This window comes from Pseudonaja textilis, chromosome 6, assembly GCF_049901715.1.
Source record: "Pseudonaja textilis isolate UNSWEBS1 chromosome 6, rPseTex1.2, whole genome shotgun sequence".
NCBI classification, from domain to species: Eukaryota; Metazoa; Chordata; class Lepidosauria; order Squamata; family Elapidae; genus Pseudonaja; species Pseudonaja textilis.
In genome coordinates, this window is record NC_141995.1 from 6,052,686 (window position 1) to 6,077,669 (window position 24,984).

General features: G+C 52.5%; 1 protein-coding gene across 4 annotated transcripts in view; it reads right to left on the reverse strand.

Annotated features, from left to right (window-relative positions):
- The window catches only part of SFXN5 (sideroflexin 5), a 69,555-nt gene that overhangs the window by 9,109 nt on the left and 35,462 nt on the right, over nt 1–24,984 (reverse strand). For 3 of the 4 annotated variants that reach the window (XM_087935731.1, XM_026717139.2, XM_087935732.1), the window contains 7 exons: nt 24,894–24,947; nt 23,937–23,993; nt 22,973–23,038; nt 21,063–21,153; nt 20,761–20,876; nt 18,417–18,502; nt 8,672–8,789 (listed from right to left, as the gene is read on the reverse strand). In XM_087935731.1, coding sequence (XP_087791857.1) covers nt 8,672–8,789; nt 18,417–18,502; nt 20,761–20,876; nt 21,063–21,153; nt 22,973–23,038; nt 23,937–23,993; nt 24,894–24,947 — 588 coding nt within the window. The remainder of the gene's footprint in view (nt 1–8,671; nt 8,790–18,416; nt 18,503–20,760; nt 20,877–21,062; nt 21,154–22,972; nt 23,039–23,936; nt 23,994–24,893; nt 24,948–24,984) is intronic. The other variant, XM_087935733.1, reaches the window with a different exon arrangement.

The following is a 24,984-nucleotide window of genomic DNA, read 5'->3' on the forward strand; positions in this document are numbered from 1 at the left end:
TTGTATAATTAATGCAATCTTAAATATTATGTGTTTGAACCTGAAGATATAACAGTAAATCCCAGTGGTGCTTAAGAATATGTGCTCTCGATATTTCTGCATAAAATCTGATGTGTTCTCCACACAAGTCTTCCAACTGGATAAAGGGCACCCCATCAATGATCCAAAAATATTATGCTTGTTCATTGACTCCCGTGTTTCATTAAGTTCTTTTTATTGAGTCTGAGGACTTATGTGGAAAACAGATAAAGAGGTAACACTTTAGCACACGGTTATGCTAAAATATTGAAATATTGAAAATTCCTAAAGGTTCACAAACTCTGGGGGTTTCCAGTCATCCAGGCACAGACTCTTAAGAACACTCCAAATGTGGTTTTTAATGTAAAAGGGGGAAAAATGTGGTTCTTGAGAAATCTACACAGAATTTTGGCAAGCATCATATTATTTTTAAGAGAATTTCAGAGTAGCTGCACCCCAATCTGTCCCACAGCCGTTCTAGGCCCTGCTCTTTGCAGTTCCACAAATCCTCTGAGGGAGGGGAGGGTCTCCCATGCCTTCCCGCCCTTGTCTGTCCGCTCACGGGGCCCCTCCAAGTCCGGTTGCAGCAGTCTGGAGGTCGAACTCACGGGAAGCGAACAGGGATGCCCCGGACATACTTCCTATCGGTCTCAAGTTTGACTCCTTTCTGCTCTTTGGGGTTGTCTGGTGGAGCGGCTCTGCCTTTTCTCTGATCCCTGGAAGAATTTTTCGGTTGGTATTTCCGAAAGAGGTCTTGGAAGATCATCTAGACCAAGGGTCTCAAACTTGCAGCCCGCGGGACAATATCCTGTGGCCCCCACCGTGATATGAAAGTATAATATTAGTGCGGCCCGCAGGGGGAATGGACCTCTGAAGGAAGTCCCGCCTGCCGTTCCTCGTCGTGGCTTCTTCTCCACCCTGAACGTTAACAAGTCCAAGTACAGGTCCAGACTTACTGAGGATCATCTTCAAGCCATACTGAGGGTCTCAGGTGCCTCTTCTCTCCACCCAAATGTGGCTCAGATATGTGAGAGGAAGCGTTGTCAAGTCTCTGGCAGCAAAGGAGTAAGCCGGAGAAGCCACGTTCTGAGGAACCGTTCATGACCTTCATTCAATGTTCCATTCATGGGTTCAGGACAGTTCATGTATTGGAGAAATCATTAACTGTTGATGACATTTGAGGATATTTTTTTTAACAACGTTTTTTGTGGAATCCCTTATGCGGCCCAGCCTCACCCAGACTCTGCCTCCAGCGGCCCCCAGGTCAATTGAGTTTGAGACCCCTGGACTAGACTGAGCAAAAGTCCTGAGCTTTAAAAAAGTGTGTGTCAAGTCCTCTGCTGAAAGGAGAGCCCCAACCGCCCCTGCACTGGCGGCTCTTCCGGTTCATGGGTTAATGCCTCTGTCAAAATCTTGTAATTTAAACTGCCTGTTTCCTTTCCACCTTCCTGGGAGCAGCTCTGAACAATCCTTGCCCCGTCTTCTATGGGGCCGCCCTGGGGGTCTCTTGCCAGTGGTGGGATTCAAATGATTTTAACGACCGGATCTCCACCCTAATGCTTTCTTTCTAACAACCAGTTCACAAAATTGCTCGGAAATGTAACGACCGGTTTCTCCCCGAGTGGTGCGGACCGGCCGAATCTCATCCCTGGCCTCTGCCCCAGTTGGGAATACCTCAGCCAAAACGAGACAGAACATTTCGGGAGCGCAAGGGTTTAGGTTGGACCCAAAGCTGGTCAGCATTCTGCACCCGGCTCACCATCCCATCCTGGGCGTGTCCTGCCCTCCAAGCAGCGGGAGCGGCTGCTGGTGCACGGAGGGGCTCAGGCCCTGGAGGAGCTGCCTTAATACCTTGAACGGGCCAACCTTTCCTTCAGAGGCACTGCAAGAGGCCCACACCTGCCCTGCCTTTGTTTCCTAGCCGTGGAGATCTTCTAAGGCACGGCCTCATTCCACCCTTATCCAGCCTGGAGAGAGAGAGAGAGAGAGAGAATCGCCCCGAAGGCCGGGGTGTCTCGCCTGCATTTTCCTCCGGAACCTTTGGCCTCCGAAGGTCTCGATCTGCTCCCCCCGCACACACACACCTGGCCTTTTAGTCTCCATGGCAAAGGAGGCCCGCTTGCGAGATCCCGAAAGGGCAATTCCTTGCCCCCGGGCACCGAGCGGAGCCTTGCCTCTTCCGGCCTTGGCTTTGATCACCGCCTCCTGTTTGACATCTGAAAGCAGGGAATGTCCAAGGGATGAGTGATGTCGTTGAACAGCTTTCAGAGTCTCCACTTTCTCTTTGCAACCGGGGATCTGGAAGACTTTTCCTCTCCTTTGGAGTTGGCAGCTGAGCATCCAAGCAGCCTGCAGGTGCCAGGTGTGAAAAGGTGCCTTTGAACCTCTTGTCCTGATCCCTCCTCCCTTCCCCCATGGGGGGGGGTGTAAAAGAATGCTCTGTTTGCACAACAGAACGAGAGAATTGGAGGAAGGGGCAGGGGGATCTGCTGGGGGGAGGGGAGGGAGAAATGACCGCCTCTGCGGCATCGGGCATCATCATCATCCGGCCCTGTCTTTCTCCCCGCCCCACCAGAGAGGCTGACAATCCAAAGGCTCCCAGGGAAGGGTCCTAGGCCCAGGGAAGTGGTGCAAACGCAGTTGAAAAGGGGGTGAGAAAGCAGAGCTTGCAAAAATCCCGGCGGCCTCTTCAGGCTCACCCGGAGTGGAAGGAGATGCTCTTTCTGGCTCCAGAGAGCAGGACCAAAGCCCCCCAAGGGTGAGGAGCATTTCCCAAGAGAAAAGCCCTGTCCAAGAAAGGCCCTGGGCCCTGGTCCAGCGGAAGACCATCTTCCCCGGACGCCAGGCCTCCAGGTTCTGCAGAAGCAAGGCTCGGCCCTTCTGAATACCAAGAACGAGGCTTACGAGAACAAACCGTTTAAGAAAATTCGGTTCCGCATTCACGTTTCACTCTTCGATAGAAGCTTTTCTTTCTTTTCTTTGAATACTGGGCTCTTCCTAGGCTCTTGGAGGGCAGCTTTGGACTCCATCAATCAATCGGACTAGAGGAGGCACCTTGGAGGTCTTCTAGTCCAACCCCCTTGCTCAAGTAGGAGAGACCCTACACCATTTCAGATAAGCGGCTGTCCAGTTCTCTTCTTAAAAACCTCCAGGGTTGGAAGCACCCACAACGTCTGAAGACAAAGCTGTTCCACTGGTTAATTGTCCACACTGTTTCTCCTTAATTCCAGGTTGCTTCTCTCCTGGATTAGTTTCCATCCATTGTTTTTTTTTGTCTTGCCTTCAGGTGCTTTGGAAAATAAGTTGACACACACACCCCTTCCTCTCTGTGACAGCCCTTCAAACCACTGGATTCGGCAGTTGATGACGGTCTTCCAGATGGTTCTCAGAAACTCCGGGCTCGTCACAGGTGAGCAGGTGCCTCCAAGGCTGCCAATCCTTGTGGCTCCTGTGTCTGCAGAGGATGGTGGGTCCATGGGTGTAAAAAGAGAGCCCAGCTAAGCCAACCAGGTGTCCTTTGTGGAGTTTCTTCTTCCTGGGGCCCACATGGGTACGAACATTTGGGGGAGCTGCGATCTTGCAAAGCTCCCCCAAGGCAGCTTGTGAAGGCCAGAGCGTCAGCTGCAGGAAGCATTCGCCGACATTTTAAGGCATAAAAGAAAACGTGGGGCTTTTGTTATGATGAAACATTGTCCTTCCTTCCTCCCTTCTTTCCCTCTCTCCATTCCCTTTCTTTTCTTTCCTTCCTTCCTTCCTTTCCTTCCTTCCTTCCTTCCTTCCTTCCTTCCTTCCTTCCTTCCTTCCTTCCTTCCTTCCTTCCTTCCTCCCTCTCTCCATTCCCTTTCTTTCTTTCCTTCCTTCCTTCCTTCCTTCCTTTCCTTCCTTCCTTCTTTCCCTCACTCCGTTCCCTTTCTTTCCTTCCTTCCTTCCTTTCCTCCTTCCTTCCTTCCTTCCTTTCCTTCCTTCCTTCCTTCCCTCTCTCCATTCCCTTTCTTTTCTTCCTTCCTTCCTTCCTTCCTTCCTTCCTTCCTTCCTTCCTTCCTTCCTTCCTTCCTTCCTTCCTTCCTTCCTTCCTTCGTCCCTTCTTGGCCCGGGAGCGGCTGAGTGATTCTGGCAAAGCATGGGGCACAAGAGCCATCCCGTAGCCAGTGTCTCTGTCTTTCCTGCCCAGGATAAACCCCAGAAGGAGCTCTAGCAGCACCCATGCCAGTTCCAAATTTGGGAACAAGGCGAGGCCTCTGGGGCTAGGCTGAAACCTTGATGGCACCCCGGCCACCACTCACCAAGGGCTTCACATGCAATGACCACAAGCCAGCTTAGATGTTAGGCAACTGACCGGCTTAGGGGAACACCAATCCTTTGTTCTCACGGGATTCAATTCCTGCCACTCGGAAGGGCTGAGATCCTTCCCTGAGGCTGCACCAGAGCCAGCCTCCCTACTGCCCGGAAAAAGCCCCTGCCTGCCCTGAGGCCGGCCCAGCTCAATCCCAGTGGAAAAGGCTGGTCCCTGCCTGTCCCGCTGAGGTCCTCCTCCTCCTCTTCCTCCTCCTCCCTGCAAACCCCTCCTCCTTCTAGCAATGAAGATGTTATCTAGTTGGGTCATGAAATGTCTGCAAGGAAACAACCGAGCTCAGAAAAACACCAAGGACCTCACAGTACCTTCCTCCTCCTCCTCCTCCTCTTCCTCCTCCTCCTCCTTTCCCAGGCAGGAGCCGCCTTTTAACTGTGGACACATTTCAGCCTCACCAGATCTGCTAATTATTGACAGTTGGCGAAGAGGAGATGTCACTCCCCCCCTCCTGTTAAACTGCATCTAATTAGTAATTGCTGCTCACTGTCATCGTGCGGCTGCTGCCGCAACACCGCGGCGGCGTTGGCTCATTAACCTCTTGCTTCTCTCATGGCGCTGCCAGCAAAGGGGGCCTCAAACAGATTGGAGAAGGAGAGCCGCTCTCTCCCCTCCCCCACCGCCTTGGGGAGCCAGAAGGACGCCCGGGCTCCCGGGGCCAGGCCTTCCGCTCCTCTTCCGCCCATGGACGGGGCAGGGTTGTGGCAATCCGGCCCACTGCGGAGGGACGGTCGATTCCAACCTGTGCTGGGAATGGATTGGACAAGGCAGCTGCCTCCCAAGGACAGGCCGGAATGCTTGGGGGACTGAGGGGCACCTGCAGATGCCCATAGAGGGGAGTACCAGGAGGAAGAGGAAGAGGAGGAAGAGGAAGAGGAAGGGGAGGAGGAGGAAGAGGAGAAAGAGAAGATGAGGAGGAGGAGGAAGAGGAGGAAAAAAGGTGGAGGAAGAAGAGGAGGAGGAACAGGGAGAGGAGGAGGAAGAGGAGGAAAATGGTGGAGGAAGAAGAGGAGGAGGAACAGGGAGAGGAGGAAGAGGAAGAAAAAAGGTGGAGGAAGAGGAGGAGGAAGGAAGGGAGGAGGAGGAACAGGGAGAGGGACGAAGAGGAGGAAAATGGTGGAGGAAGAGGAGGAGGAGGAGGAAGAGGAGGAAAAAAGGTGGAGGAAAAGGAGGAGGAGGAACAGGGAGAGGAGGAGGAAGAGGAGGAAAATGGTGGAGGAAGAAGAGGAGGAGGAACAGGGAGAGGACGAAGAGGAGGAAAATGGTGGAGGAAGAGGAGGAGGAGGAGGAGGAAGAGGAGGAAAAAGGTGGAGGAAAAGGAGGAGGAGGAACAGGGAGAGGAGGAGGAAGAGGAGGAAAATGGTGGAGGAAGAAGAGGAGGAGGAACAGGGAGAGGAGGAAGAGGAGGAAAAAAGGTGGAGGAAGAGGAGGAGGAGGAGGAAGAGGAGGAGGTGGAGGAAGATGAGGAGGAGGAACAAGAAGAGGAGGAGGAAGAAGAGGAAAAAAGGTGAAGAGGATAAGGAGGAAGAGGAGGATAAAAGGTGGAGGAAGAGGAGGAGAAGGAAGAGGAGGAGGAGCAGGAAAAAAGGTGGAGGAAGAGGAGGAGGAGGAACAGGAAGAGGAACAGGAAGAGGAGGAGGAGGAGTTTCTTCCTCACTGCAAGCAAGCAGCATGGCCAGCCAAGCCCCCCTCCCACTGGCAAGGGTTTGAGACTTGAAACGGGGGCATCACGCAGGGAATCATCGCTGCTAACTTGGGCGGTTCAGAGCCCCAGAACTGACAATGGCCGCTGGCTTGGAAAGTTTCAAATTCATCTCTCAGGTGCTGGGGGAGGGCTGGGCGTTTCCCCCTGTACATCTGGTGCCTTCCACACACACACACACACACACACCCAGCAGCATCTGGCTGGCCCTGCTGAGGGACTAAGCGCTGGGCTCCCTTGTGTGGCCTTGGTCCCTCCAGCCGCCCTGCTCTGCCCTCCCTCCTTCCAGCTCCCTCCAAGACCCTCATCTGAAGCTCCAGGGAGGCGGAATCCCCTTGGATGGTGGGGGGGCGGCCCAAGCGTTTAAACCCATCCATCCACCCTTAGAAAGGCCCCCCCTGGAGGAGGAGGCAGAAGGCCAGGCTCGAAGGGACAAGGAAAACAGCCAGGGCAGGGGGATTGGCAAGGGGAACCAGGCAGCGGGAAAAAAGGGGCCCCATTTTGACTTCTCCAATATCGGGGCCCTTCCGGAACATTCTGGGACATCAGAGCCAACCCAGGACAACTCGCCACAGGGCAAACTCGCCGAGAGAGACCATTCGACAATTCGGTTTCATGCTTTAAAACAGTTTTTTAAAAAATCATTTTAATCTTTTTTTTTTCCCCTTCCCATTTTGACCCCGCCTTCCTTTCGTGATTTTATTCCTCTCTTTCTTCGGTAGTTGGGTTAACTTCTGTCCCGTGGCGAGTTGGCTGCGGTGACTTGCCGTAAACCAGAGGTCCCCCAAACTTGGCGAGCTTAAGTACTTGTGGACTTCAACTCCCAGAATTCTGTGCTGGCTGGAGAATTCTGGGAGTTGAAGTCCACAAGTCTTAAAGCGCCAAGTTTGGGGACCCCTGCCATCGATGCACCAGGAGGCCCCCCTCAAACCTTTCTGGCCCTCCTGCCAGGCACCAGTTGCCTTCCCATGTGGGCAGGCTCAGCCTCCACCCCACGGGCCCTCCGAGCCCTCGCCTCAGGAGCCCAAACCAAAAATACCCAGGAGGGCCGCCATCTCGGGGTGCCGGGGTCCCAGGGCTGCAGCCGTCCCAGGCCCCTTTGGACGGGGGGCCTCGCAAGAGTCCGGGTTTTCACTCCTCTCTCCTCCCCCAGCCCCATTTCCTGCAGGGGCAGAGCCAGCGAAGGAGGGTTTTCTGCGCTTGCCTGAGAGCGGCCCTGCCTTGCCCCTTCGGGGGGGGTGGGCTTCTCCTCAGCTTCTCTGGGTTACCCATTCAAGTCCTTTGATCAATTAAAGTGGCGCTCTAATTAAAACGGGGCGGCCGATTTCCCCCACCTCTACCCCGCGTTTCATGAAAGGGCTCCGGGAACTCCAGGTGGCCTATTGCAAAGCCAGCAGACGGGGGGGGGGCAAAGGGGGCGAGGGAGGGGGAGGCGGCACTCCTCTGATGATGCCCCTCCCTGATCCCAATGCACAAAGGAGGAAAATGCTTTTAGTCTCAAACTGTTGCCCAAACTGGGACCTTGGCATGCAAATCCCATCACCAACCCCACAGATTGATGTAACTGACAAGGAATTTTTTTAAAAAAAACAACAACCCACCTTTTATTTATTTCTCAAATTGGCAGGCGGCAGACCTGCCCTTCCCCATTTTTATTTATTCCACTGCTTACATGGGTTAAACCCTTTCCTGCAGTAAGCGGATAGGAAAACGCAGCTGTCGGCAATCAAATCTAGCACCCCGTAAAGTTAAATGGATGGCCCTGCCCCCTAAACCGAAAGCTACCTGCAAGTAAAGGCCATGCCTGCCCCCTTGGGGACAAAAGCAGCAAAAGGCGGTTAAAGGCCTCGGAAACTGGGACTCTTGGCTTGGCCTTGAAATGGGGGGGTCGGAGGGAGGGAGGCAGCAGCGAGAACAACTTTCTGGGGTGCCACACGCTCTACGTTTGCTCCCCCGCCCAAAGGCTGCAAGCAGCGTCTCTTCCCTGAGCCAGCAGAGATCGGACTCGTGGGCTCCTGGATAGTCCCATGGGGCGGTAGGGGTCTCATCCGTTCACGGAAGCAGCAGCCTTTGGTGCCTCCAAGAAGCAGCGGGAGCCGCAGATGAGTGAGCCCCTACAGGCTCTGGAGCAGGTTATCAGAATATTCATGAAGTGGCAGAGACATGGTTAACAAGGTCAGCCAATGGGAGCTGAATTGGGGGTGGAGACTGGGAGGAATCTAGGCGTGGTTTCTCTCTGCTCCGTGCTCATCTCTGAGGAAACTGAAACTTGCTTGCTTGCTTGCCTGCTGAACTAAAGTGAAACCATTTTGCTTCTCTGCTTGTGTTTTGCCTGTAACTTTCTACCAGTTGGAAGAATCTACAATTGGTATTGTAAACTTTACTGAGCATGTTATTATGTATATAAAGAAGTGAATGAATCCTGCTGAATCAGCCATCTGTGTGTTTTCTGAATTTGAAATTCTAACACAGGTGGGCTCAGGACCCCCACACCTGCCACTTTGTCGACCGAGAGGGCGCTCAGGGGTGCCCTTGGCCCCTTCCACAAGAGCCCCCCCCTTGTCCCCCCATCCTCCAGGGACCAGAACGAGTGTGTCACTGACCTCGGACATCTGGGGGAAGAGGCTGATGGCCAAAGGCAGGGCAAGGCCGAAGGCGGCAAGGCACACGAGGCTTTGGACTGGGAGAAGCAGCCGAGGTCGGGAGCGCAGAAAAGCCGTCCTGGAAGACAAGACAGACGTCATTGTCAGACAGAGAAGCCCACGGGGACCCCCTTCCCTGCCCCCACTCACAGCCCCCCTAGAAGACACTGCAATTTAGCCCCCAAGGGGCCTGCGGTGGAGGAGAAGGGACTCTCTCTTGGGCGAGGGTCTGGCCCTCGTCACCCACCCTGGCCAGAAAATGCCCTGATCTATGGGAGCCAGCCAACCAGTCAGCCTCTCCCTCTTCAAGGACCCACGATGGGCAAACCAGGAAGCTGGGTGAGTTTCTGGAAAAAACTCTTCCCCTCCCTCGTCCTCCATCCCTGAGACCTTCAGCAAAGGGTTCATCAGCTCCCTAGTTGGGCAACGCACTGAGACGCTGGCCTTGCCAAGGGGCCACCATGTCTAAGGGCCCCGGAGAAACCAGAGCCACGGAGGCAGGGCAGGAGGACATAGGCGGTCGCCCCTCCCTCCAGGGACACCCCTTCCTTCTGCCGGCAACCGGGTTTTTCTCCTCTCAGGGTAACCCATCCCCTGTCTGTGTACCTGATGCAGGTGGTCCCTTGGAAATTCTACCCAGCACCCTCGCCACCAAAGCTGACAGCCCACTGGAGCCCAAGCGGGACACGCCCGGCCTCTCTGGGATGCCGCCTCTTTTCCCCAGGCCACACCTCATTTCCTTTTTTTGGGGGGGGGGCTGCTGCCACTTAATTGAAGCCGTTGGGCTCCCCCCACCCCACCCCCGTGCATTTCTACAGGGAACAGAACCAATTTAGAGAGCCTGGCCTCGGTGAGGCTTGGCTCCCAGGTGTGACTTCCACCCTGGGTGTTTTAAACTCCGACCAATTCAGATCACAATGGCTCTGGGCCTCCTAATTAGACGGCGTTTTATGGCCCCGGATTAAAGAAAAAGCCTCAATTATCACATCAAGTGTAATGTCTTAATTGGGACTTAGATCTCCGCATTTGCAAAGTTCAGACAAAATGACTCACAATTAGCCAAGAGGGAGGCTCACCCCCCGCCCCCCCCGCCAGCCTTCAGTTCCCGGCTCTTAAAAACCGCAGCAAGCCGCGGATGCTGCCTCCAAGGGTGCCACCCTGATCCCGCACACCAGCCAGGGCAAGCCTTGCCCACCCACCCACCCTGGCCTCTGCCCCCAACTCCCCCACCCCGTTTTCTTTGCCAGGCAAAAGCGCCGGTCAGCTTTGGAGGAGGCTGTGAGAAGCCCAAGGGGAATTCCGGTGGAACTACGGCTGTTTTCATGATCTAAGGAAGGTCTCCGTCATCCAGCTCAGGGCTGTTCCAAAGGCAGGTGGATTTCCTTGGGGGTTCTTTCCCCCCCCCCCTTGAAGATGCTTTGCTTCTCATCCAGGGACCTTCTTCAGTTCAGTTTTTCTCCAGAACTGAAGAATCTTCTTGGATGAGAAGCGAAGCGCCTTCAAGGGAAAAACAAAACAAAACCCCAAGGAAGTCCACCTGCCTTTTGGAAAAAAGCACCTTGTCAGAGTATATTTGTGAACTGGAACAGAGCTAAGTAACAAAGTCAGTCAATGAATAGGCGTGGCAACAGACCAGCCAATGGGAGCTGCACTCGAAAGTGAAACTAGATCTCTATTTACATTAACAGCACTGTGTCGTTAATAATACATATATTTGCATTTATTCCTACACATTAATTCTTATTTCTGTGTTCTACCCATTTATACCACCTATCCCAAACCGCATAATATTCTTGCCTTTTAATTCCACTGTGAATTTATCCACAGAGATTCGTAATTTAAAAAAAAATTAAATTAAATTAATTTTTTTTAAAAAAGGAAAGTGAAACTAGAAGTGGCCTGGTGTGGCTCTGGTCTCTGCTCTCAGCTCTGAAGCTGCTGCTTGTGTTTTGCTTGTGTTACTTCAGAAGAATCTACTATTGGTATTGTACATTTTCCTCATATTATGATGTGCATAAAGAAGTTAATGAATCCTGCTTGCTGAATCAGACATTTATGTGTGTGCTTTCTGGATTTGAATTTCTGCTGCAAAATCTGACACATCTTTGGAGCATTCTCATGGCAGCCGGTCACAAAGCCAGGGTTAGAAATTACTGGATGCTGTTAACTGCAGGGAGGCTCCTGAAAGCTCAGCTTGAGCAAAATAGAAGTTGCGGTCCTTCTGTGAGGCAGGCTGTTCTGACCCAAGCCTCGTTCAAATCAAACAAACACAAAGTATATATAAAAGCAAACCTTTATAAAATGCTTCTCTGTGAATTCTGTTCATTCACAGCAAAGAGTCATTAAAACTAATTGTCCCAGGCTTCCGGTTTGAGTTCCTTCGGCGACAGACAGAAATCCGCGATTGTGCGCGGTTTCAGTCCGGGCCCGCCGCTGGAGCGCCCCGAGCCAGCTGGTTTCGGGGCTAAGCCACCCCGCAGAGGTGGTAAAGAGGCGGGGGGGACTGCCAGCAGGGTTGAGGAGAGCCGCATCTCTCCTCCTCAGCTGGCCATTACTCCCTTTCCCGAAGGCAGTTGAAGCGGTGGTCAGAAATGGCCACCTCAAAGAAGAACTTGACCGGAAAAGAATGTGCAGGAGGAAGATAAGAAGTGAAAGTTTTGGCTGACTGGGTTAAATTGCAAAAGCAACAACTAAGATACCCTGGAATTTAAACTTACAAAAAAATAACATCGCTCCCAAAGAAGAGTCGGAAGCAGCGAAGGAAAGTGAAAAGGGAAAGGTTTGGGTTTTTTTCTTCTTCTCTCTCCTTCCCTATACTGACAACTAAGAGACTTAAATAAGAAATCGGAAAAATCCGCTTTGACATCAACAGGCAATTAAGCTGAAAATAAAACAAAATGTCAAAGGGATAATAAAGATTTCTGGACACTAAATTTTTTTTTTCACAAGCAGGAAAGCAGAGAAAAAGAATAAAAGGACAGGATCTGGAAAGAGGGAGGAGACTGCCTGGAATTAAAAAGAATCTACAGTAAAACTTCAACAAGACTTCTAAAAGATATATTTTAACTGAAACTTTGTAACTAAACAGTAACCCCAGGAAGAGAAAGTGAAAAAAAGAGCAAAAAGAAACAGCTTGCATGTATTTGGATTACTTGGTGATCTTTGGATTCTTGGTTATTATATTTGAATGACTAAAATTAATCGGATGGTTGTTTAAAAATTTATACAATGGCACCACTTCTCGATGAATTGGAAATGGAACTTAAAAAGTACAAAGAAGATGCACAAGAAGGGAAGGGTTCTTTTGGCTTCGTTTTTCAATTCTTAGAAATGGAGATTTGGAACTATGAGAAACAACAAGAAACGACTGCAAAACAAGAAGACTGGGACAAAGAAGAAGCCACCTTTAATGAACAAGTAATTCTATGTGAGGAAGAAAAAGGAAAGGGGGGAAAGAGAATGGAGAATTTAAGACTTAAAAAAACAACCAAAGAAAAGAAAAATAATTCGAAAAATAAGTATAATACTGGAAAGCAACAGAAGAGGGGAATACAGAAGAGAGAAATAGAGGTAGAGAGACAAGGGGGTAAAAGAAAAAGAAGTTACAAAGGACCGGAACAAGATATAAAGAAACAGGGCCTATTTAGAGATAATGGGTGAAAATTTAACTGAAAAAGGGATTCTGTAAAGGTACATAAGATTGTATTGTTATATTAGTAATAGAAATAACTTTAGAAAATTGGAAACAATGTATGATTAAAATGAGGGATAAAATAGTTAGTGTAATTTAGTAAAATGTTTGTGAATAAAATAAGTGAAATAAAATAAATGAGATAATTGAATTAGGAAGGGACGGGAACATTTTAATTGGTTAATGTTTTATAAAATATAAGTGAAGGAGGGGGAATTAATTATGGAAAGCTTATAATTGTTCCCATAGAAGTATGATATTTAATTAGTAATGTTAAAGAAGTAATGAATATTAATATTAATGATAGAATTGAATTGGAATGGAATGTGTTGTTTTAATTATATATATTTATATTTTTTTCTTTTTTTAAGAATATAGTGTGTATTTTAAGAATGTACCAAGCAGAATCCGAATGGAAGTTATGTATTATATTGAATGTTATAACTTTAGGGTATATATTGAAGCCTAAATAAGAGTTAAATGGATAAACTTAAAAGATATAAAGGCGTCATACTCCAATCAGTAACTAGAGAAGAAACTTTGTTTAATGAGAAAAGATAATAGATAATTGAAACAGGACAGACAAAAAATATAAATATAATGATTTGAATTGAGGCGAGATAATTAAAATAAAAAGAGGGGAGAAGCTATGCAGAAAATGTAAAACAATAATAAGATATGGAATAGAACATAAAAATGAGCATGAAATTGAATTTGTGTCTGTACGAAGAAATGTAACCCGGGATTACGCTACTTTCAAAAAAGATGTTTTATTTGTATTTTTTTTGTAAAAACTCAAATAAAATTTACAAAAAAAACAACTAAGCGTCCCAGATAAGAGCAAACTCTTTCAAGGTTGCGAAAGGCTGCCAAGAACACAAGAGTAATTGCAGAGAAATATCCAAAGCCAGGGGCCTCCGAAAACAAACCAGAATATACAGGACTCCCACAAGAACTTTGAGTTGAAAGAACTTCTTTGCTTCCTGCAAAGAAGCCAACCCCAAAGGCTGGCTTTTATCCCTTATGGGAGGAGCCATCACCTTGCAGTCTTACTCCCAAATCGCCTGTGCTGCTTCAGCTGCTCTTTCCTTCGAGCAGACCTGCACGCACGCGCACTGGGCACAGGCACCTTTCCTTTGTCACTGCTGCCAGACTCCACAAGCTCCGAAGGCAGCACCCCACTCTCCGATAGTCCTGGCCCCTTCGCTGCATCACACACAACCCTCATTCGAGTCCTCACTATCAGAGATCTCAACCATCCGCACCTGCTGCCGGCGAACCACAACACAGGCGGACTAAATCTGGTATCACCCTCATCAACCTTGTCTTAGCCACTGTCTACCCACCACAGAATGAAGGCCTCTTTCCCATGTCTCCAACCAATCCGGTATATAAATAAATAAATTACATGGAAGGAAAGCCAAAGTGCCCCGCCTGTAAGGCCCACCCCATGGGCAAAAGCCCCCCAAAAAGGCCACCTGTGGGGCCAATTTAGGCTGATGGCGGAGAAGGCGCCAAATGCTCCCGGCAGGAGCTCCCTCTGAACAGTCAGAGGGCATCCAGTCAGGGCAGGAAACAAACCCACTTGAGCACACAGGCATTCCTTGACTTATGACCACAGTTGAGCTCAACGTTTCTGTTGCTAAGCGAGACAACGGTGAAGCGAGTTTTGCCTCACTTTACGACCTTTCTTGCTACAGCTATTTAAGTGAACCGCTGCAGTTGTTAATACCATGCTTGTTAAGGTCGCAAAGGGGGATCAGGTGACCCCCAGGACGATTGCGACAGTCATAAATATGAGACAGCTGCCGGGGAACCACCTTCCCCGGACAGTCTCCTCGGGAGCAAAGCAGGAGGAGAAGGCAAAGGTTCGTGTGCTCCAGCTACCAGCAAAGACAGGAAACCGTGTATGGGAAAGTACGGAAAAGGATCCCCATAAGCCTGAACTCCAGTGTTGGTTGCATGTGCGAATGGCTGCTTTCCCACCGTGCAGAGGCGAGGGGCCCTTCTCTGCTGGGGCCTGGATGGGAGGAGGCCTTCCGGGATCAAGGCCAGCCTGCAGCCCATCCTGATCAGTCCTCGTCAGCCCCCACTCCACGCAGACCCTGCAACCTGCTTTAGAGGAAGGGTCTCCAAACTTGGCCACTTTAAGACTTGTGGACTTCCACTCCCAGAATTCCACAGGCAGCCGGAATTCTGGGAGCGGAAGTCCATGAGTCTTAAAGTGGCTAAGGTTGGAGACCCCTTGCTTTGGAGGCCTGGTTTGATGAAAAGGAGAGCAGCTGGCATTGGCCCAAATTTCCTTGGGGTTCCCAGAATGCTTTTAAAAGGGGCCCTTAATACTTGGGGGGGCAGACAGCGGGCAGGAACAGACATAGTGGAAGTTGGGGGGTGTCACTGGGCACCTTGTCCCACCTGAGGGGCTTCTGCTGTATCTCTGCTAAGAGCGACCAAGTGCCCTTCTTCACAGCAAGGGCCTCTGGGGGCTGGTCCCTCCACGAAGCCCCTTCCTCTTGTGGCCAGGGTCTCAGGAGGCAGGAAGCCCCTTCCAAAAGCCCAAGGGGGTGGGGGGGGTGGGCAAGCCAAGGCCTCCCCCCCACAGGAAGGGACCCGGAGAGAAGGATGGTGCAGACGGTGCATCTGTGCTGCAGACACGGCATGTCACCGAGCTTGAATGCGCACCTTCCTTCACGTTTCAGCACATGGCTGATTAGCGGTTCATGTTCTGCATAATGTGGCAGCTGTCGCCAGCATTTTCGGAGGGCCTGCAATGCTTTCCATATGGAAGTTGCTCTCGGGACGCCCAGGCGTTCTCAGGTTCGGCGCTTCAGACCGGCATGTGCCTCGGAGGAGACGGAGGCGCTGAGTGGGCGATAGCCGGGGCTCAGGGCAGGCGCCGAAGCTGGCAGATTCCGGGTGGGACAGGAAGGGCCATGTTTATAGTCAAACACGGCTGCCATCGATGTCTCATCGGTTAGGGCATGAAATGGGGAAATGAGGGGCCCTTGGTGCTCTCTGAGCTGGGAAGGGGGGGCGGTTCTTGCAGCCATCTCATTATCCAAACTAGGTAACATCATCAGCACTAGAAGGGAGGAGGAGGAGGGGGAGGAGGAAGGGGATTGTGAGGTCCTTGGTGACCTTTCAGAGGGATGTGGTGGCTCAGTGGCTAAGACACTGAGCTTGTTGATCAGAAAGGTCGGCAGTTCGGCAATTCGAACCCCTAGCGCCGCGTAATGGAGTGAGCTCCCGTTACTTGTCCCAGCAGCTTCTGCCAACCTAGCAGTTCGAAAGCATGTTTTAAAAATGCAAGTAGAAAAATAGGGGCCCCTTTGGTGGGAAGGGAAGAGCGTTCCGTGCGCCTTCAGCACATTCAGTCATGCTGGTCACATGACCATGGAGACGACTTTGGACAATGCTGGGCTCTTTGGCTCTGAAACAGAGACGAGCAGCGCCCCCCAGAGCCAGAAACAACCAGCACGCAGGTGCGAGGGGAACCTTGACCTCGACCTGGTGCTCTCAGAGTTTCGTGGTTTTCGTGCAGGTGTTTTATGACCCAAACTAGGTAATATCATCAGTGCTAGCCTGGGTCATGCAACGTCTGCAAGAAAACCACCCAGCTCAGAGATCACCAAGGAGCCCCCAGTTCAACCCTGAGCTACAAAGACTCTCCTTGAAGGAATGGGGGAAGGCAGGTGTTTCTGGGGTAGCAAAGGGGGCCCTTGTGGGTGTCCCCCGCTCCGACTGCTGAGCCCCTGGTCCAGGACAGTCTGCCTCACTCTCCCCCCGTGCCCTGCTCCAACAAGGAAGGCCCCCTCCCCGTCCACAAGGTCCTCAACGCTCAAAGGATACGAAACCTTCAAGGCCCGCTTGAAACGAGGGGTCCCTGTGAACCCCCAAAGCTGCCTGCAAGACAGGGAGGGGGTGTCTCTTCTCGGCCGCTGCTTTTTCTCCCCTCTGCTGCTGAAGCCACCGTCCTCCAAGGAGTCAACCCAGGTTCAGGGGCTCCCCCAGGGTTCACACAAGCAGCAGCCTCAGGATCAGAGTTACCCCGTGTGGATCCTCTGCTTTACAGGAAGTCCTCCCCTCCCCCGTTCTCCCCCACCACACACACCAGGCACATCCTTTGCCTGCAGGAGGCCAAAGGCAGAGGGTGCTGGGAAAAGCAGTGTCCCCTTCCCCACCCATGAGGATCGGGCAGTGGGGAGGGGACTGAGCACCCCTCTCTCTTTTCCTGGGAATCTGAGCCAACTACAGCAGCAACAACAGCGGCATTTCCCATCTGCGGACACAGACACACAAACACACACACACCTGCACCAAGTGGGGAGCCCAAAATAGGTGCCACTGAGCCCAGCTGGCTGCTTCCCCAGGGAGCCAAGAGGAGACTGGGGAGTCCCCGCAGCAGGAGGGGACGGGGAGGGAAGGAGGAAATATCTGGGGTGGGCACACATACTCAGGAGAGAAGGCAGGCCCAGGAAAGAGGGAACGGGGAACGGAGGGGAAGAGACGAAGCAGGTCTGAAGGGCCTCCCCCCTTTCCCGGAGGGTATGCAAGAGAGGTGTAGGAACCAAGGCCGGCGGGAGGAGCAGGAAATGGAGGAGGCCAGGAACATCCTTGGTCAACCCAACTTTTACTTCCGTGATTGAGTTCAGCTGATTCGAAGTTCTATCTTTATTCTTTTCTTTTCCATTTTTTCCCCCTTTCTTCCTTTTTTCTTTCTTCTTCTTCATTTTAGTTTGTTTTTTTCATTTTTAAAACTTTCAATAAAACTAAGTCGAACTACACTGTATAGAGGTTTGATTAACGCAGGCTGGGAGAGGACACAGCGGGTGGGCGAGAGGATGACGAAGATCCGTAAAGATGCGGCGGAGCTTCTTTTTACTCAGTGTGAACACCGAAAACTCTTTAATCGCACAATATACGACAGTCTCCACCACAGTTTCAACTGGGGAAAAAAAATCTAAAAATGCTAAGGAATTCCTCTTGGCATTCAGACAAATCAGCCATCAACAGACACATAGTGATGAGCCAAATTTACACACTCAAGAGACACAAAAAACGCTAAGAAGGAGGGGAAAAAAGACCAGAACACACATTCTCCAACAGCCAGCACCGAGATAAGCAGGGATCAGCACCAGGCAAACAATATGGGTGGAAAACAACCCCAACATCAAAGTAACTACCAAGAAGAAAACCATATACCCACCAATACTGCAGTGCAAACCTCTCTCTATCTATATAAACAGGAAGCAAACCTCACATTCTTTTGCACTGTTTGATGTTACCTAGTAAGGCATAGAAACTTCTTCAAAACAACCAAACTCAGGGTGCACCAACGGAGACCCCACAGCTCAACCCTGAGCTACACATGCTGTCTTTCTACTGTTTTTGCTATATTGTACACATTTCTCAGACACGCGTGGTTCTTTCATCTTTTAGTTTTATGGTTCTGCTTTAATTATAAGCCGGCTGCCCAGAGTTGAGTAGCTTCTAAATTTAATTAAAGAAAAACAAAACACCGAAACGAAGGAGCTTCTCATCAATTATGCAGATGCCCCAAAAGTGGACGGACCCAAGAAGACGGAATGTGACGGCAACCGGAGTGGCTGGAAGTTGCTGTAATAGCACGTTGCTTTGCCTAAGGGCTCCCCAAACTTGGCCACTTTAAGACTTGTGGACTTCAACTCCCAGAATTCTCCAGCCAGTCCACAAGTCTTAAAGTGGCCAAGTTTGGGGAGCCCAATGTAGACCCACCAGAAGCACACACACACACCCATTCTGGCCCTCCTGCCGGACACCACTTGCCTTCCCATGCAGGCAGGCTTAACCTCCATCCCACAGGCCTGGGGAATTCTGGGAGTTGAAGTCCACAAGTCTTAAAGCGGTTTGGAGACCTCTGCTTTGCATTAACAAAACAAGCGTTTGCAAATATGACACCCCCAAAACTTCCCTCTGCCAGCCTGCCTCCTCCCTTCCCTTATGGTCCTCCCCCAGTGCCACCTGCGCCCCACTTACTTCTCCAGGAGGGACATGATGATGGGAGGCAGAACCAGGATCGGCATCGGCAGGACCACTCTGGTGAGCGCCGTCTCCAGCAGGGCCTGGGGAGACATGGTGGGTGACCACTTCAGATGTGCCGCTTGCCCTCCTGCCAGAAAGAGGGGGGGCTCCGCATGGCGTGGGGGACACGGTCTCTCTCTCTCTCTCTCTCTCTCTCACACGCCACAAGGAAGAGCCCCCCCACAGGGGTTAGGGCTGGGTCACTCTCACCCCCCCAACGGATCGTGTGTTCCACGGAGGCAGGACAGAACGGCGGAGTCCACGCTCTGAAGGGCCCTGGCAGGTTGCAACTGAAGGAACAACTTGAGGGGGGGCACAAGGTGGAATGTCCCGAGAATGTTGTGGTTGTGCAGATGGGCCCTTCCTAAGGCTGTGCCCATCCTGGTGCCCTGGGCATGCCTTGCTGGGCACCTCCTTGCCTGATGGGATGAGGGCTGAAAGGGCGAGCCGTGGCTCTTAATGCCCAGCCCTGCAAGTTTGCAAAGGTGCCCTCGAAGTGCCTGTCCACATTCTGAGCAGCTTGGTCCACAACCTGTTGTCGTGCCCCTGTTGGAGTCTGAACCTGAGGAGGAAGATGAATAGCTGACAGGGAGTGGGAGTGTGGCTCCGTTGGCTGTGGAGGAAACTGGGGAAGGGCAAAGTCCAGCTGGCAGAGCACGGGAGAGGTAGAACAGAGAAGCGGGGGTTCAGAGGAAGACCCAGGCCCACCCCCTCTTCATCCTAGGGCACGCAGGGAGAAACGGAGAAAGAGAGCGATGTGGGTTGGGTGGCTTACGGGGGAGGGAAGGGCCCTGATTCCAAGAAATGCATGTTGAGTGTGGCAGCTGCTGGGAGCAAGCATGAGTTTATCTTGTGTTGACTTTGTTATCTGTGCTCCTGGCATCTTCCCAACCGTGTTGAGTTATTGCGGTGCCTTCACATCTGGAATTTTTGCTCATGCCCTGCTGGACTAATCACCTCATTTTGCCTTGAGTGGACTTATAGTTACAGTTTTTGTTGACCACGTTTTGGACTTGATTCTCTGCAGCCAAAAGCTGTTCCTTTGTAACCAGGACATCGGGGGCAAAGTTGGAGCTAATACAGGGACTCCTACTAATCATCTGACTGTGTTGCCTTTGTGCCACGCCCCTCTGGGTCATCACAGAACCCTTCTGGGCTGCCACGGGAGGCAATTTGTGGGCTGCCACGGAACTTGGGCTTGTGGATCATCTGCCTGCCCTTGTGGGCTTGCCGAGGCTCAGTGAAGGGGCCCCAGTCTCCTGCACCTGCCCCCCGCTCCCTGCTCTTTGCAAAGTGCCTCCCCCGCTCCACATCCCGGAGGAGGCAGCAGCTCAGCGGGCGCAAAGTGTGACTGCAGCAGAGCGAAGCTGAGATCTTCTGGTGGGGAGTCCGGAGGGTGTGTGTGTGTCCAAAAATAAAAAGCAGTAGAAAGATGTTTTGACCGAGGGGGCTGCAGGGGGCAGGCATGACCCTGCCCCGGAGACTCTTAACTCCCCAAAGGCTGGTGGTCTCCGGCCCACAGGGGCCCTGCCAGCTGAACAGGTGCGAAACACAAGAGTGACACAACTGTGCCCATCAGGGACGCAATACGTTGTGTGGGGTTTTGTGTAGGTTATCTTGGCAAAGAGTTACTCAGAAGCAGAAAGGCCCGGGGTGTTTGCAGATGGCAGGGCTGAACCGGGGGTGGGGTGGGGGGTTGGGGGGGGGGAGCAGGCAGGTGTGGGTGGGAGCCAGGAAACATCTGGAGCATCTTCCCACAGACGCAGCTGGCGATTGCTAATTAATTCCAGGCAGGGAAGTTAGAAACCCTCCTCCTGCCGTTTTTGCTACCCCACCACCGGGCACTGGACCCTTCCCTTTCAGGGGGGGCGAGGGGAACCGTGGAGGGGAGGGGAAAAAGGCTTCCTGCTCTCGTGGACCCCAGAAGCACCAGATCCTTTCTCACCCCTCTGCTGGCAAGGCTTAAGACACCCTGGGTGTGGGGACTCCCCCAAATGCTTGACTACCAGAGGAATGCCCTCCCACTGCCCCCCGCGGCCCACCTCTGCCAGCAGGAGAAATTCCCAGCGGGGCCGAGAAGACAGGCGTCCTTCCCTCCCAGAGCAGTGAAGATAAGACCCCCTGCAAAGGGGAAGGGGCTGTTTGGGCAAAGCTTGAGGGAGAGGGCTGGCGGCACAAGGACAAAGAGGGCCTCTGCAGGCCCACCCTGTGCCTGACCCTAGTGGGACCCTCAAAAACCCCCTATCCCTGGCCAAAAAAAAAAAAAAAGGCAGCCGGGACCCCCCCAGGAACCACATACATGTCTGGCAGCGATCCGGGACGATCCGACGACGTTCCCTTCCCCATCCAGGACGTCGATCCCTTCCTCCAGTTCGGTGTGTCTCATCAGGACCACGTTGCAAATGTTGGCACTTGCTGGGAAGGGAGGGAAGAGTTGAAAAGCCATGCTGGAAGGAGAGCCCACCCCTCACGGGATGGGGGAAAGTCCCCCTGTCCCTACTGTTCCCAATCCCACAGAAGGTAGTTAGAACTCGAACCCTGGGCTCTCTGATTCCTGCCCCCCTTCCCGTGGACCTGGCGGGAGAGGGCAGAGGGTCTCACCTACGGCAGGGAATGGCACGAATCTCTGGATCAGGATCCGGGTGGCTGGCGTGAAGTGGTTGGCTCGCTGGATGAGAATGTTAAGGCCCACCTGCAGGGGAAGCGAGGCGAGGGAGGTCAGGGGGCTGAGCCCCTCCCATGCTGGGTGTCCAAGGGAGGGATTCCTCCCAGTTCTGCCCTCCCCCAATTCCCTCTGCTCAATGCTCATCAACTGAAGGTAAAACCCTTCCTGGAGAGCTTTATGGCTCCGGCTGCCTTAAGAAAGTTCAAAACATCCTCAAAGATCCGTCTCATCCTGAGCACCCTTGGTTTGAACTATTACCACCTGGCAGACGGTACAGGATAATAAAAACAAGGGCAAATAGGCTGAAAAACAGCTCCTATCCCAGGGCGGTAACTGTACTGTAATTCTACTGTGGTGCAGTGGTTAGAGTGCAGTACTGCAAGCTACTTCTGCTGCAGCCCAGCTGCCTACAATTTGGCAGTTCGAATCCCACCGGGCTCCAAGTTGACTCAGCCTTCCATCCTTCCGAGGTCGGTAAAATGAGGACCCAGATTGTTGGGGGGAAGAGGCTGACTGACTCTGTAAACTGCTTAGGGAGGGCTGTAAAGCACTATAAAGCGGTATATAAGTCTAAATGCTATCGCTATCGTGCAATATCAATGCGCTATAGGGGTTTTCAATTCCATTGCATAGAATGCGAAGGGTCTGTGTCTGCGTTTGTTTTCATAGTCATGATGTACACGGAAGGTGGCATTTAAATTTCGTGGTACGAGGTGCAACGACAATCAAGCATCATGTGGCAGGCCGTGAGAGCAAAACTGGGGTCTCGCTGAAGCCCCTTCCCCCAAAACCCCGAAGAAGAGCAAAAGGCTCTTCTGGCCTCTTCTCGCCTCACCCGGTTCCAACAGGAGACAACCTGTCTCCAAACCAACAATCACAAAAGCGCGACAAAGGGAACCACAACACCCCTATCCTCCACGTTGGCATCTGCTCTTTCCAAAGAAGGCCCCTGGCCCTGTCGGATTAGTCGGCACAGCAGTCAAGCAAGCGAGGAACCTTGAATTCTACCCCTTGCAAGGTCAGAGGCAAAGCCCATCGTCCCCTTCCATTTCCCGAGGAGAAAGTTAATGGCTTCCACCAGAGAGGGGCAGGAGGCAGCCGAGACCGGAGGCTGCCGCTCCTTGCTGCCAAGCCGACTTCAAGGCCTCGCACGGTGTTAAGTGGTCAGCGGAGACGGGCCGGTGGGGGTCCTTCTGTCCACGGGAGATGCTGGTGGGGGATTCGCAGACTATCAACGCCATCGGCAGTGGCTCCTGGCAGACAATTATCAAGGTGAGCCGAAGGATGGCGGGGGGCAACCGTCACCAGAGAAGTGGTGTTGCTGTGAGGCGGGGCGGGGCAGGTGACCGGCGGGGAGGAGGGAAAATGAGAAGCGGGGCAGGAGAGCTGGACCAAGGAGCCAGGACCCTGGGACAGAAGACAGGTCAGCTTGGCAGCATCTCGCGGGTCAGTCTACTGCAGGGGTAGGCAAGGAGGCCAATTTGATGACAACTGTGGACTTCAACTCCCAGAATTCCTAAGCCAGCTGTGTCCAAGACTGAGCCTGCTCATTGGCTGAAACGGGGGAGATGGGAGGGACTCTCTTGGGGGGCGCCCTCCACCTCTATGGGGCAGCACAAGACCTTACCTGGTGAAGCACTTCCTCCCCGCAGGTCCTGCGTGCCCGGACCCCCTTTTGCCACTCCCACTGCAGCCCTGTGGGGACCCTCACTCCAAAGGCTTTGGGTGGGGGATCTGCTTGCTGCCAGAAAACTCCCCCACCTCCCTAGGGGCCCTAAGGGGTTCTCTCTCCTCCCCCACCCACCCACCCAAGAGGGAAAAGAAGAAGCCTTAAAGGGCCACTCACCGCGATGGAGACGGCACTGACCACGGCCCCCAGGTAGCCCTGGATGAATTTGGAGGTCGGAGACGGCTGGGAAGGAGGAGGAAGAGGACAAGAATGGAGGGAAACCAATCAAGGAGAGAAGCAACCTGGAATTAAGGAGAAACTTCCTAATGGTTGAGGACAACGAACAAGTGGAACAGCTTTGCCTTCAGACGTTGTGGGGGCTTTCAACACTGGAGGCTTTTAAGGAAGAGACCGGACAGCCATTTGTCTGGAATGATCTAGGGCAAGCGTCCTCAAACTTGGCAAGTTTAAGACTGGTGGACTTCAAACGCCCAGAATTCCTGAGCTAACGTGACTGGAGGAGGAATTCTGGGCGTTGAAATCCAGCAGTCTTAAAAGCTGTCGAGTTTGAGGACCTCTGGTGCAGGGGGCTGGACTAGAGGACCTCCAAGGCCCCTTCCAGCTCTGATTAATAGGAGAAAGCACCCAAGCAAGAGTGGGGGCGGGGGCAAAAGGACAGAAAGGAAACTGGGGAAGGGGCACTCCGGGGTGGCTCAGGGGCAGAGAAGGAGCAAGTGAGCCCCTCCTCGGGCCTTGAGCGCCCCCTGCTGAAAGCAGCCCGCTCTTCACAGCTCCACTGGGAGGCCTCTGGGCAGCAGGGCCCTCACCCTCTGTCCTCTGGGCCTGCAGCGGGGCGTTCCGGGGCCGGAGGCTGAGCAAGGCGGGAGGCAGGAAAGGCCGGATGCTACCACAAGCCTCTGGCTGGGCTCCAACAGCTGAAGGGTGGGCCCCTTAGAGGAGGAGTTGGGGGGCTCTGAAGGATGGCAGAGGGGCCTGACAGGAAGGCCTAGCTGAGTCCTGGCATCTGGACATCAGGGGATGATGTGGTGGCCAGTCCCAGCCACTGGAGCATCTCGGGAGGGGGTGATCCAAGCCCGAGCCCTCCCCTGCGCTCTCTTGGGGAGACCCCTCCCCGCCTCACCTTGGTTGCGTTCCGGTTTGCATAGTTGACACAGGCGTTGTGGCTCTGGTTCAACCACTAAGGAGGAGAAGAGAGAGAGAGAGAGGGGGACGAAGCCCCGGTTAAGAGGCAGCGGGAGAGGTGGGGGCACAGCGCACACACGCAACAGGCGGACAGAACCGCTACAGCAGAAAGAGGAGGAGGAGGAGGAGGAGGAGGCAAAAAGAGCCCTTCCAGGTGAGCCTCTCTGGCCAGCCTCTGGTTAGCCAGTCCAGGCGATGCTGCTCGTATCTGTGAGAGAAGAGACTCCACCCCACCCCTATCAATCATGAACGATGACAGCTGCCCCGAAGTCACTTTGCAGAGTGAGATGGGTGGCACAGAAGATGAAGGAAGGAAGGAAAGAAGGGAAGGAAGGAAGGAAGGAAGGAAGGAAGGAAGGAAGGAAGGAAGGAAGGAGGGAGGGAGGGAGGAAGGAAGGAATGGCCTGAGGAGATCACTATGTCCTAAAATATCCCTATGGTCTTTTTAGAGTTACCAACGGAAAGGGAGGGGGGAAGAAGGATTTGAAAGAGCAGTGCGGCAGCTTGAAAACCAAAAGTGCATTCCATTCTTTTTAAAAAGATAATAACTAGGTGACTGAAGTTTCTGCCGCGCAAAATTCTAACTGGAAAACCTGATCGATGACGTTTGGTTATGGAGGTGTCCCACTGGAGAATATGAATTATGATATACCCAGGGGGTGGGGGTGGGGAAACTCGGGTCAAGGGTGACAATGAATTATGTATCTCAGAGTCGGCTACACCCAGGCAGTTGCCGGACATGTTAATTCCCAAATAAATCCTGTTTAGTTTTGGAAGTTTGGCTCAAGACTCATGATTTCATTGGGGGTAACTGCCGGAATCCTGACACACTGCTCGAAATACACAGACAGGCAGAGGCTCCTCCTCCAGGTGATGACAGACAAACGGTCCTTACCTGCCAGAAGATGGTGGAGGCCAGAGTCTGGTTTGGCAGCAGAAGACCCACAACCTACGAAAGGAAAGGTTTGTGTTTTTTTCCCCAAAAA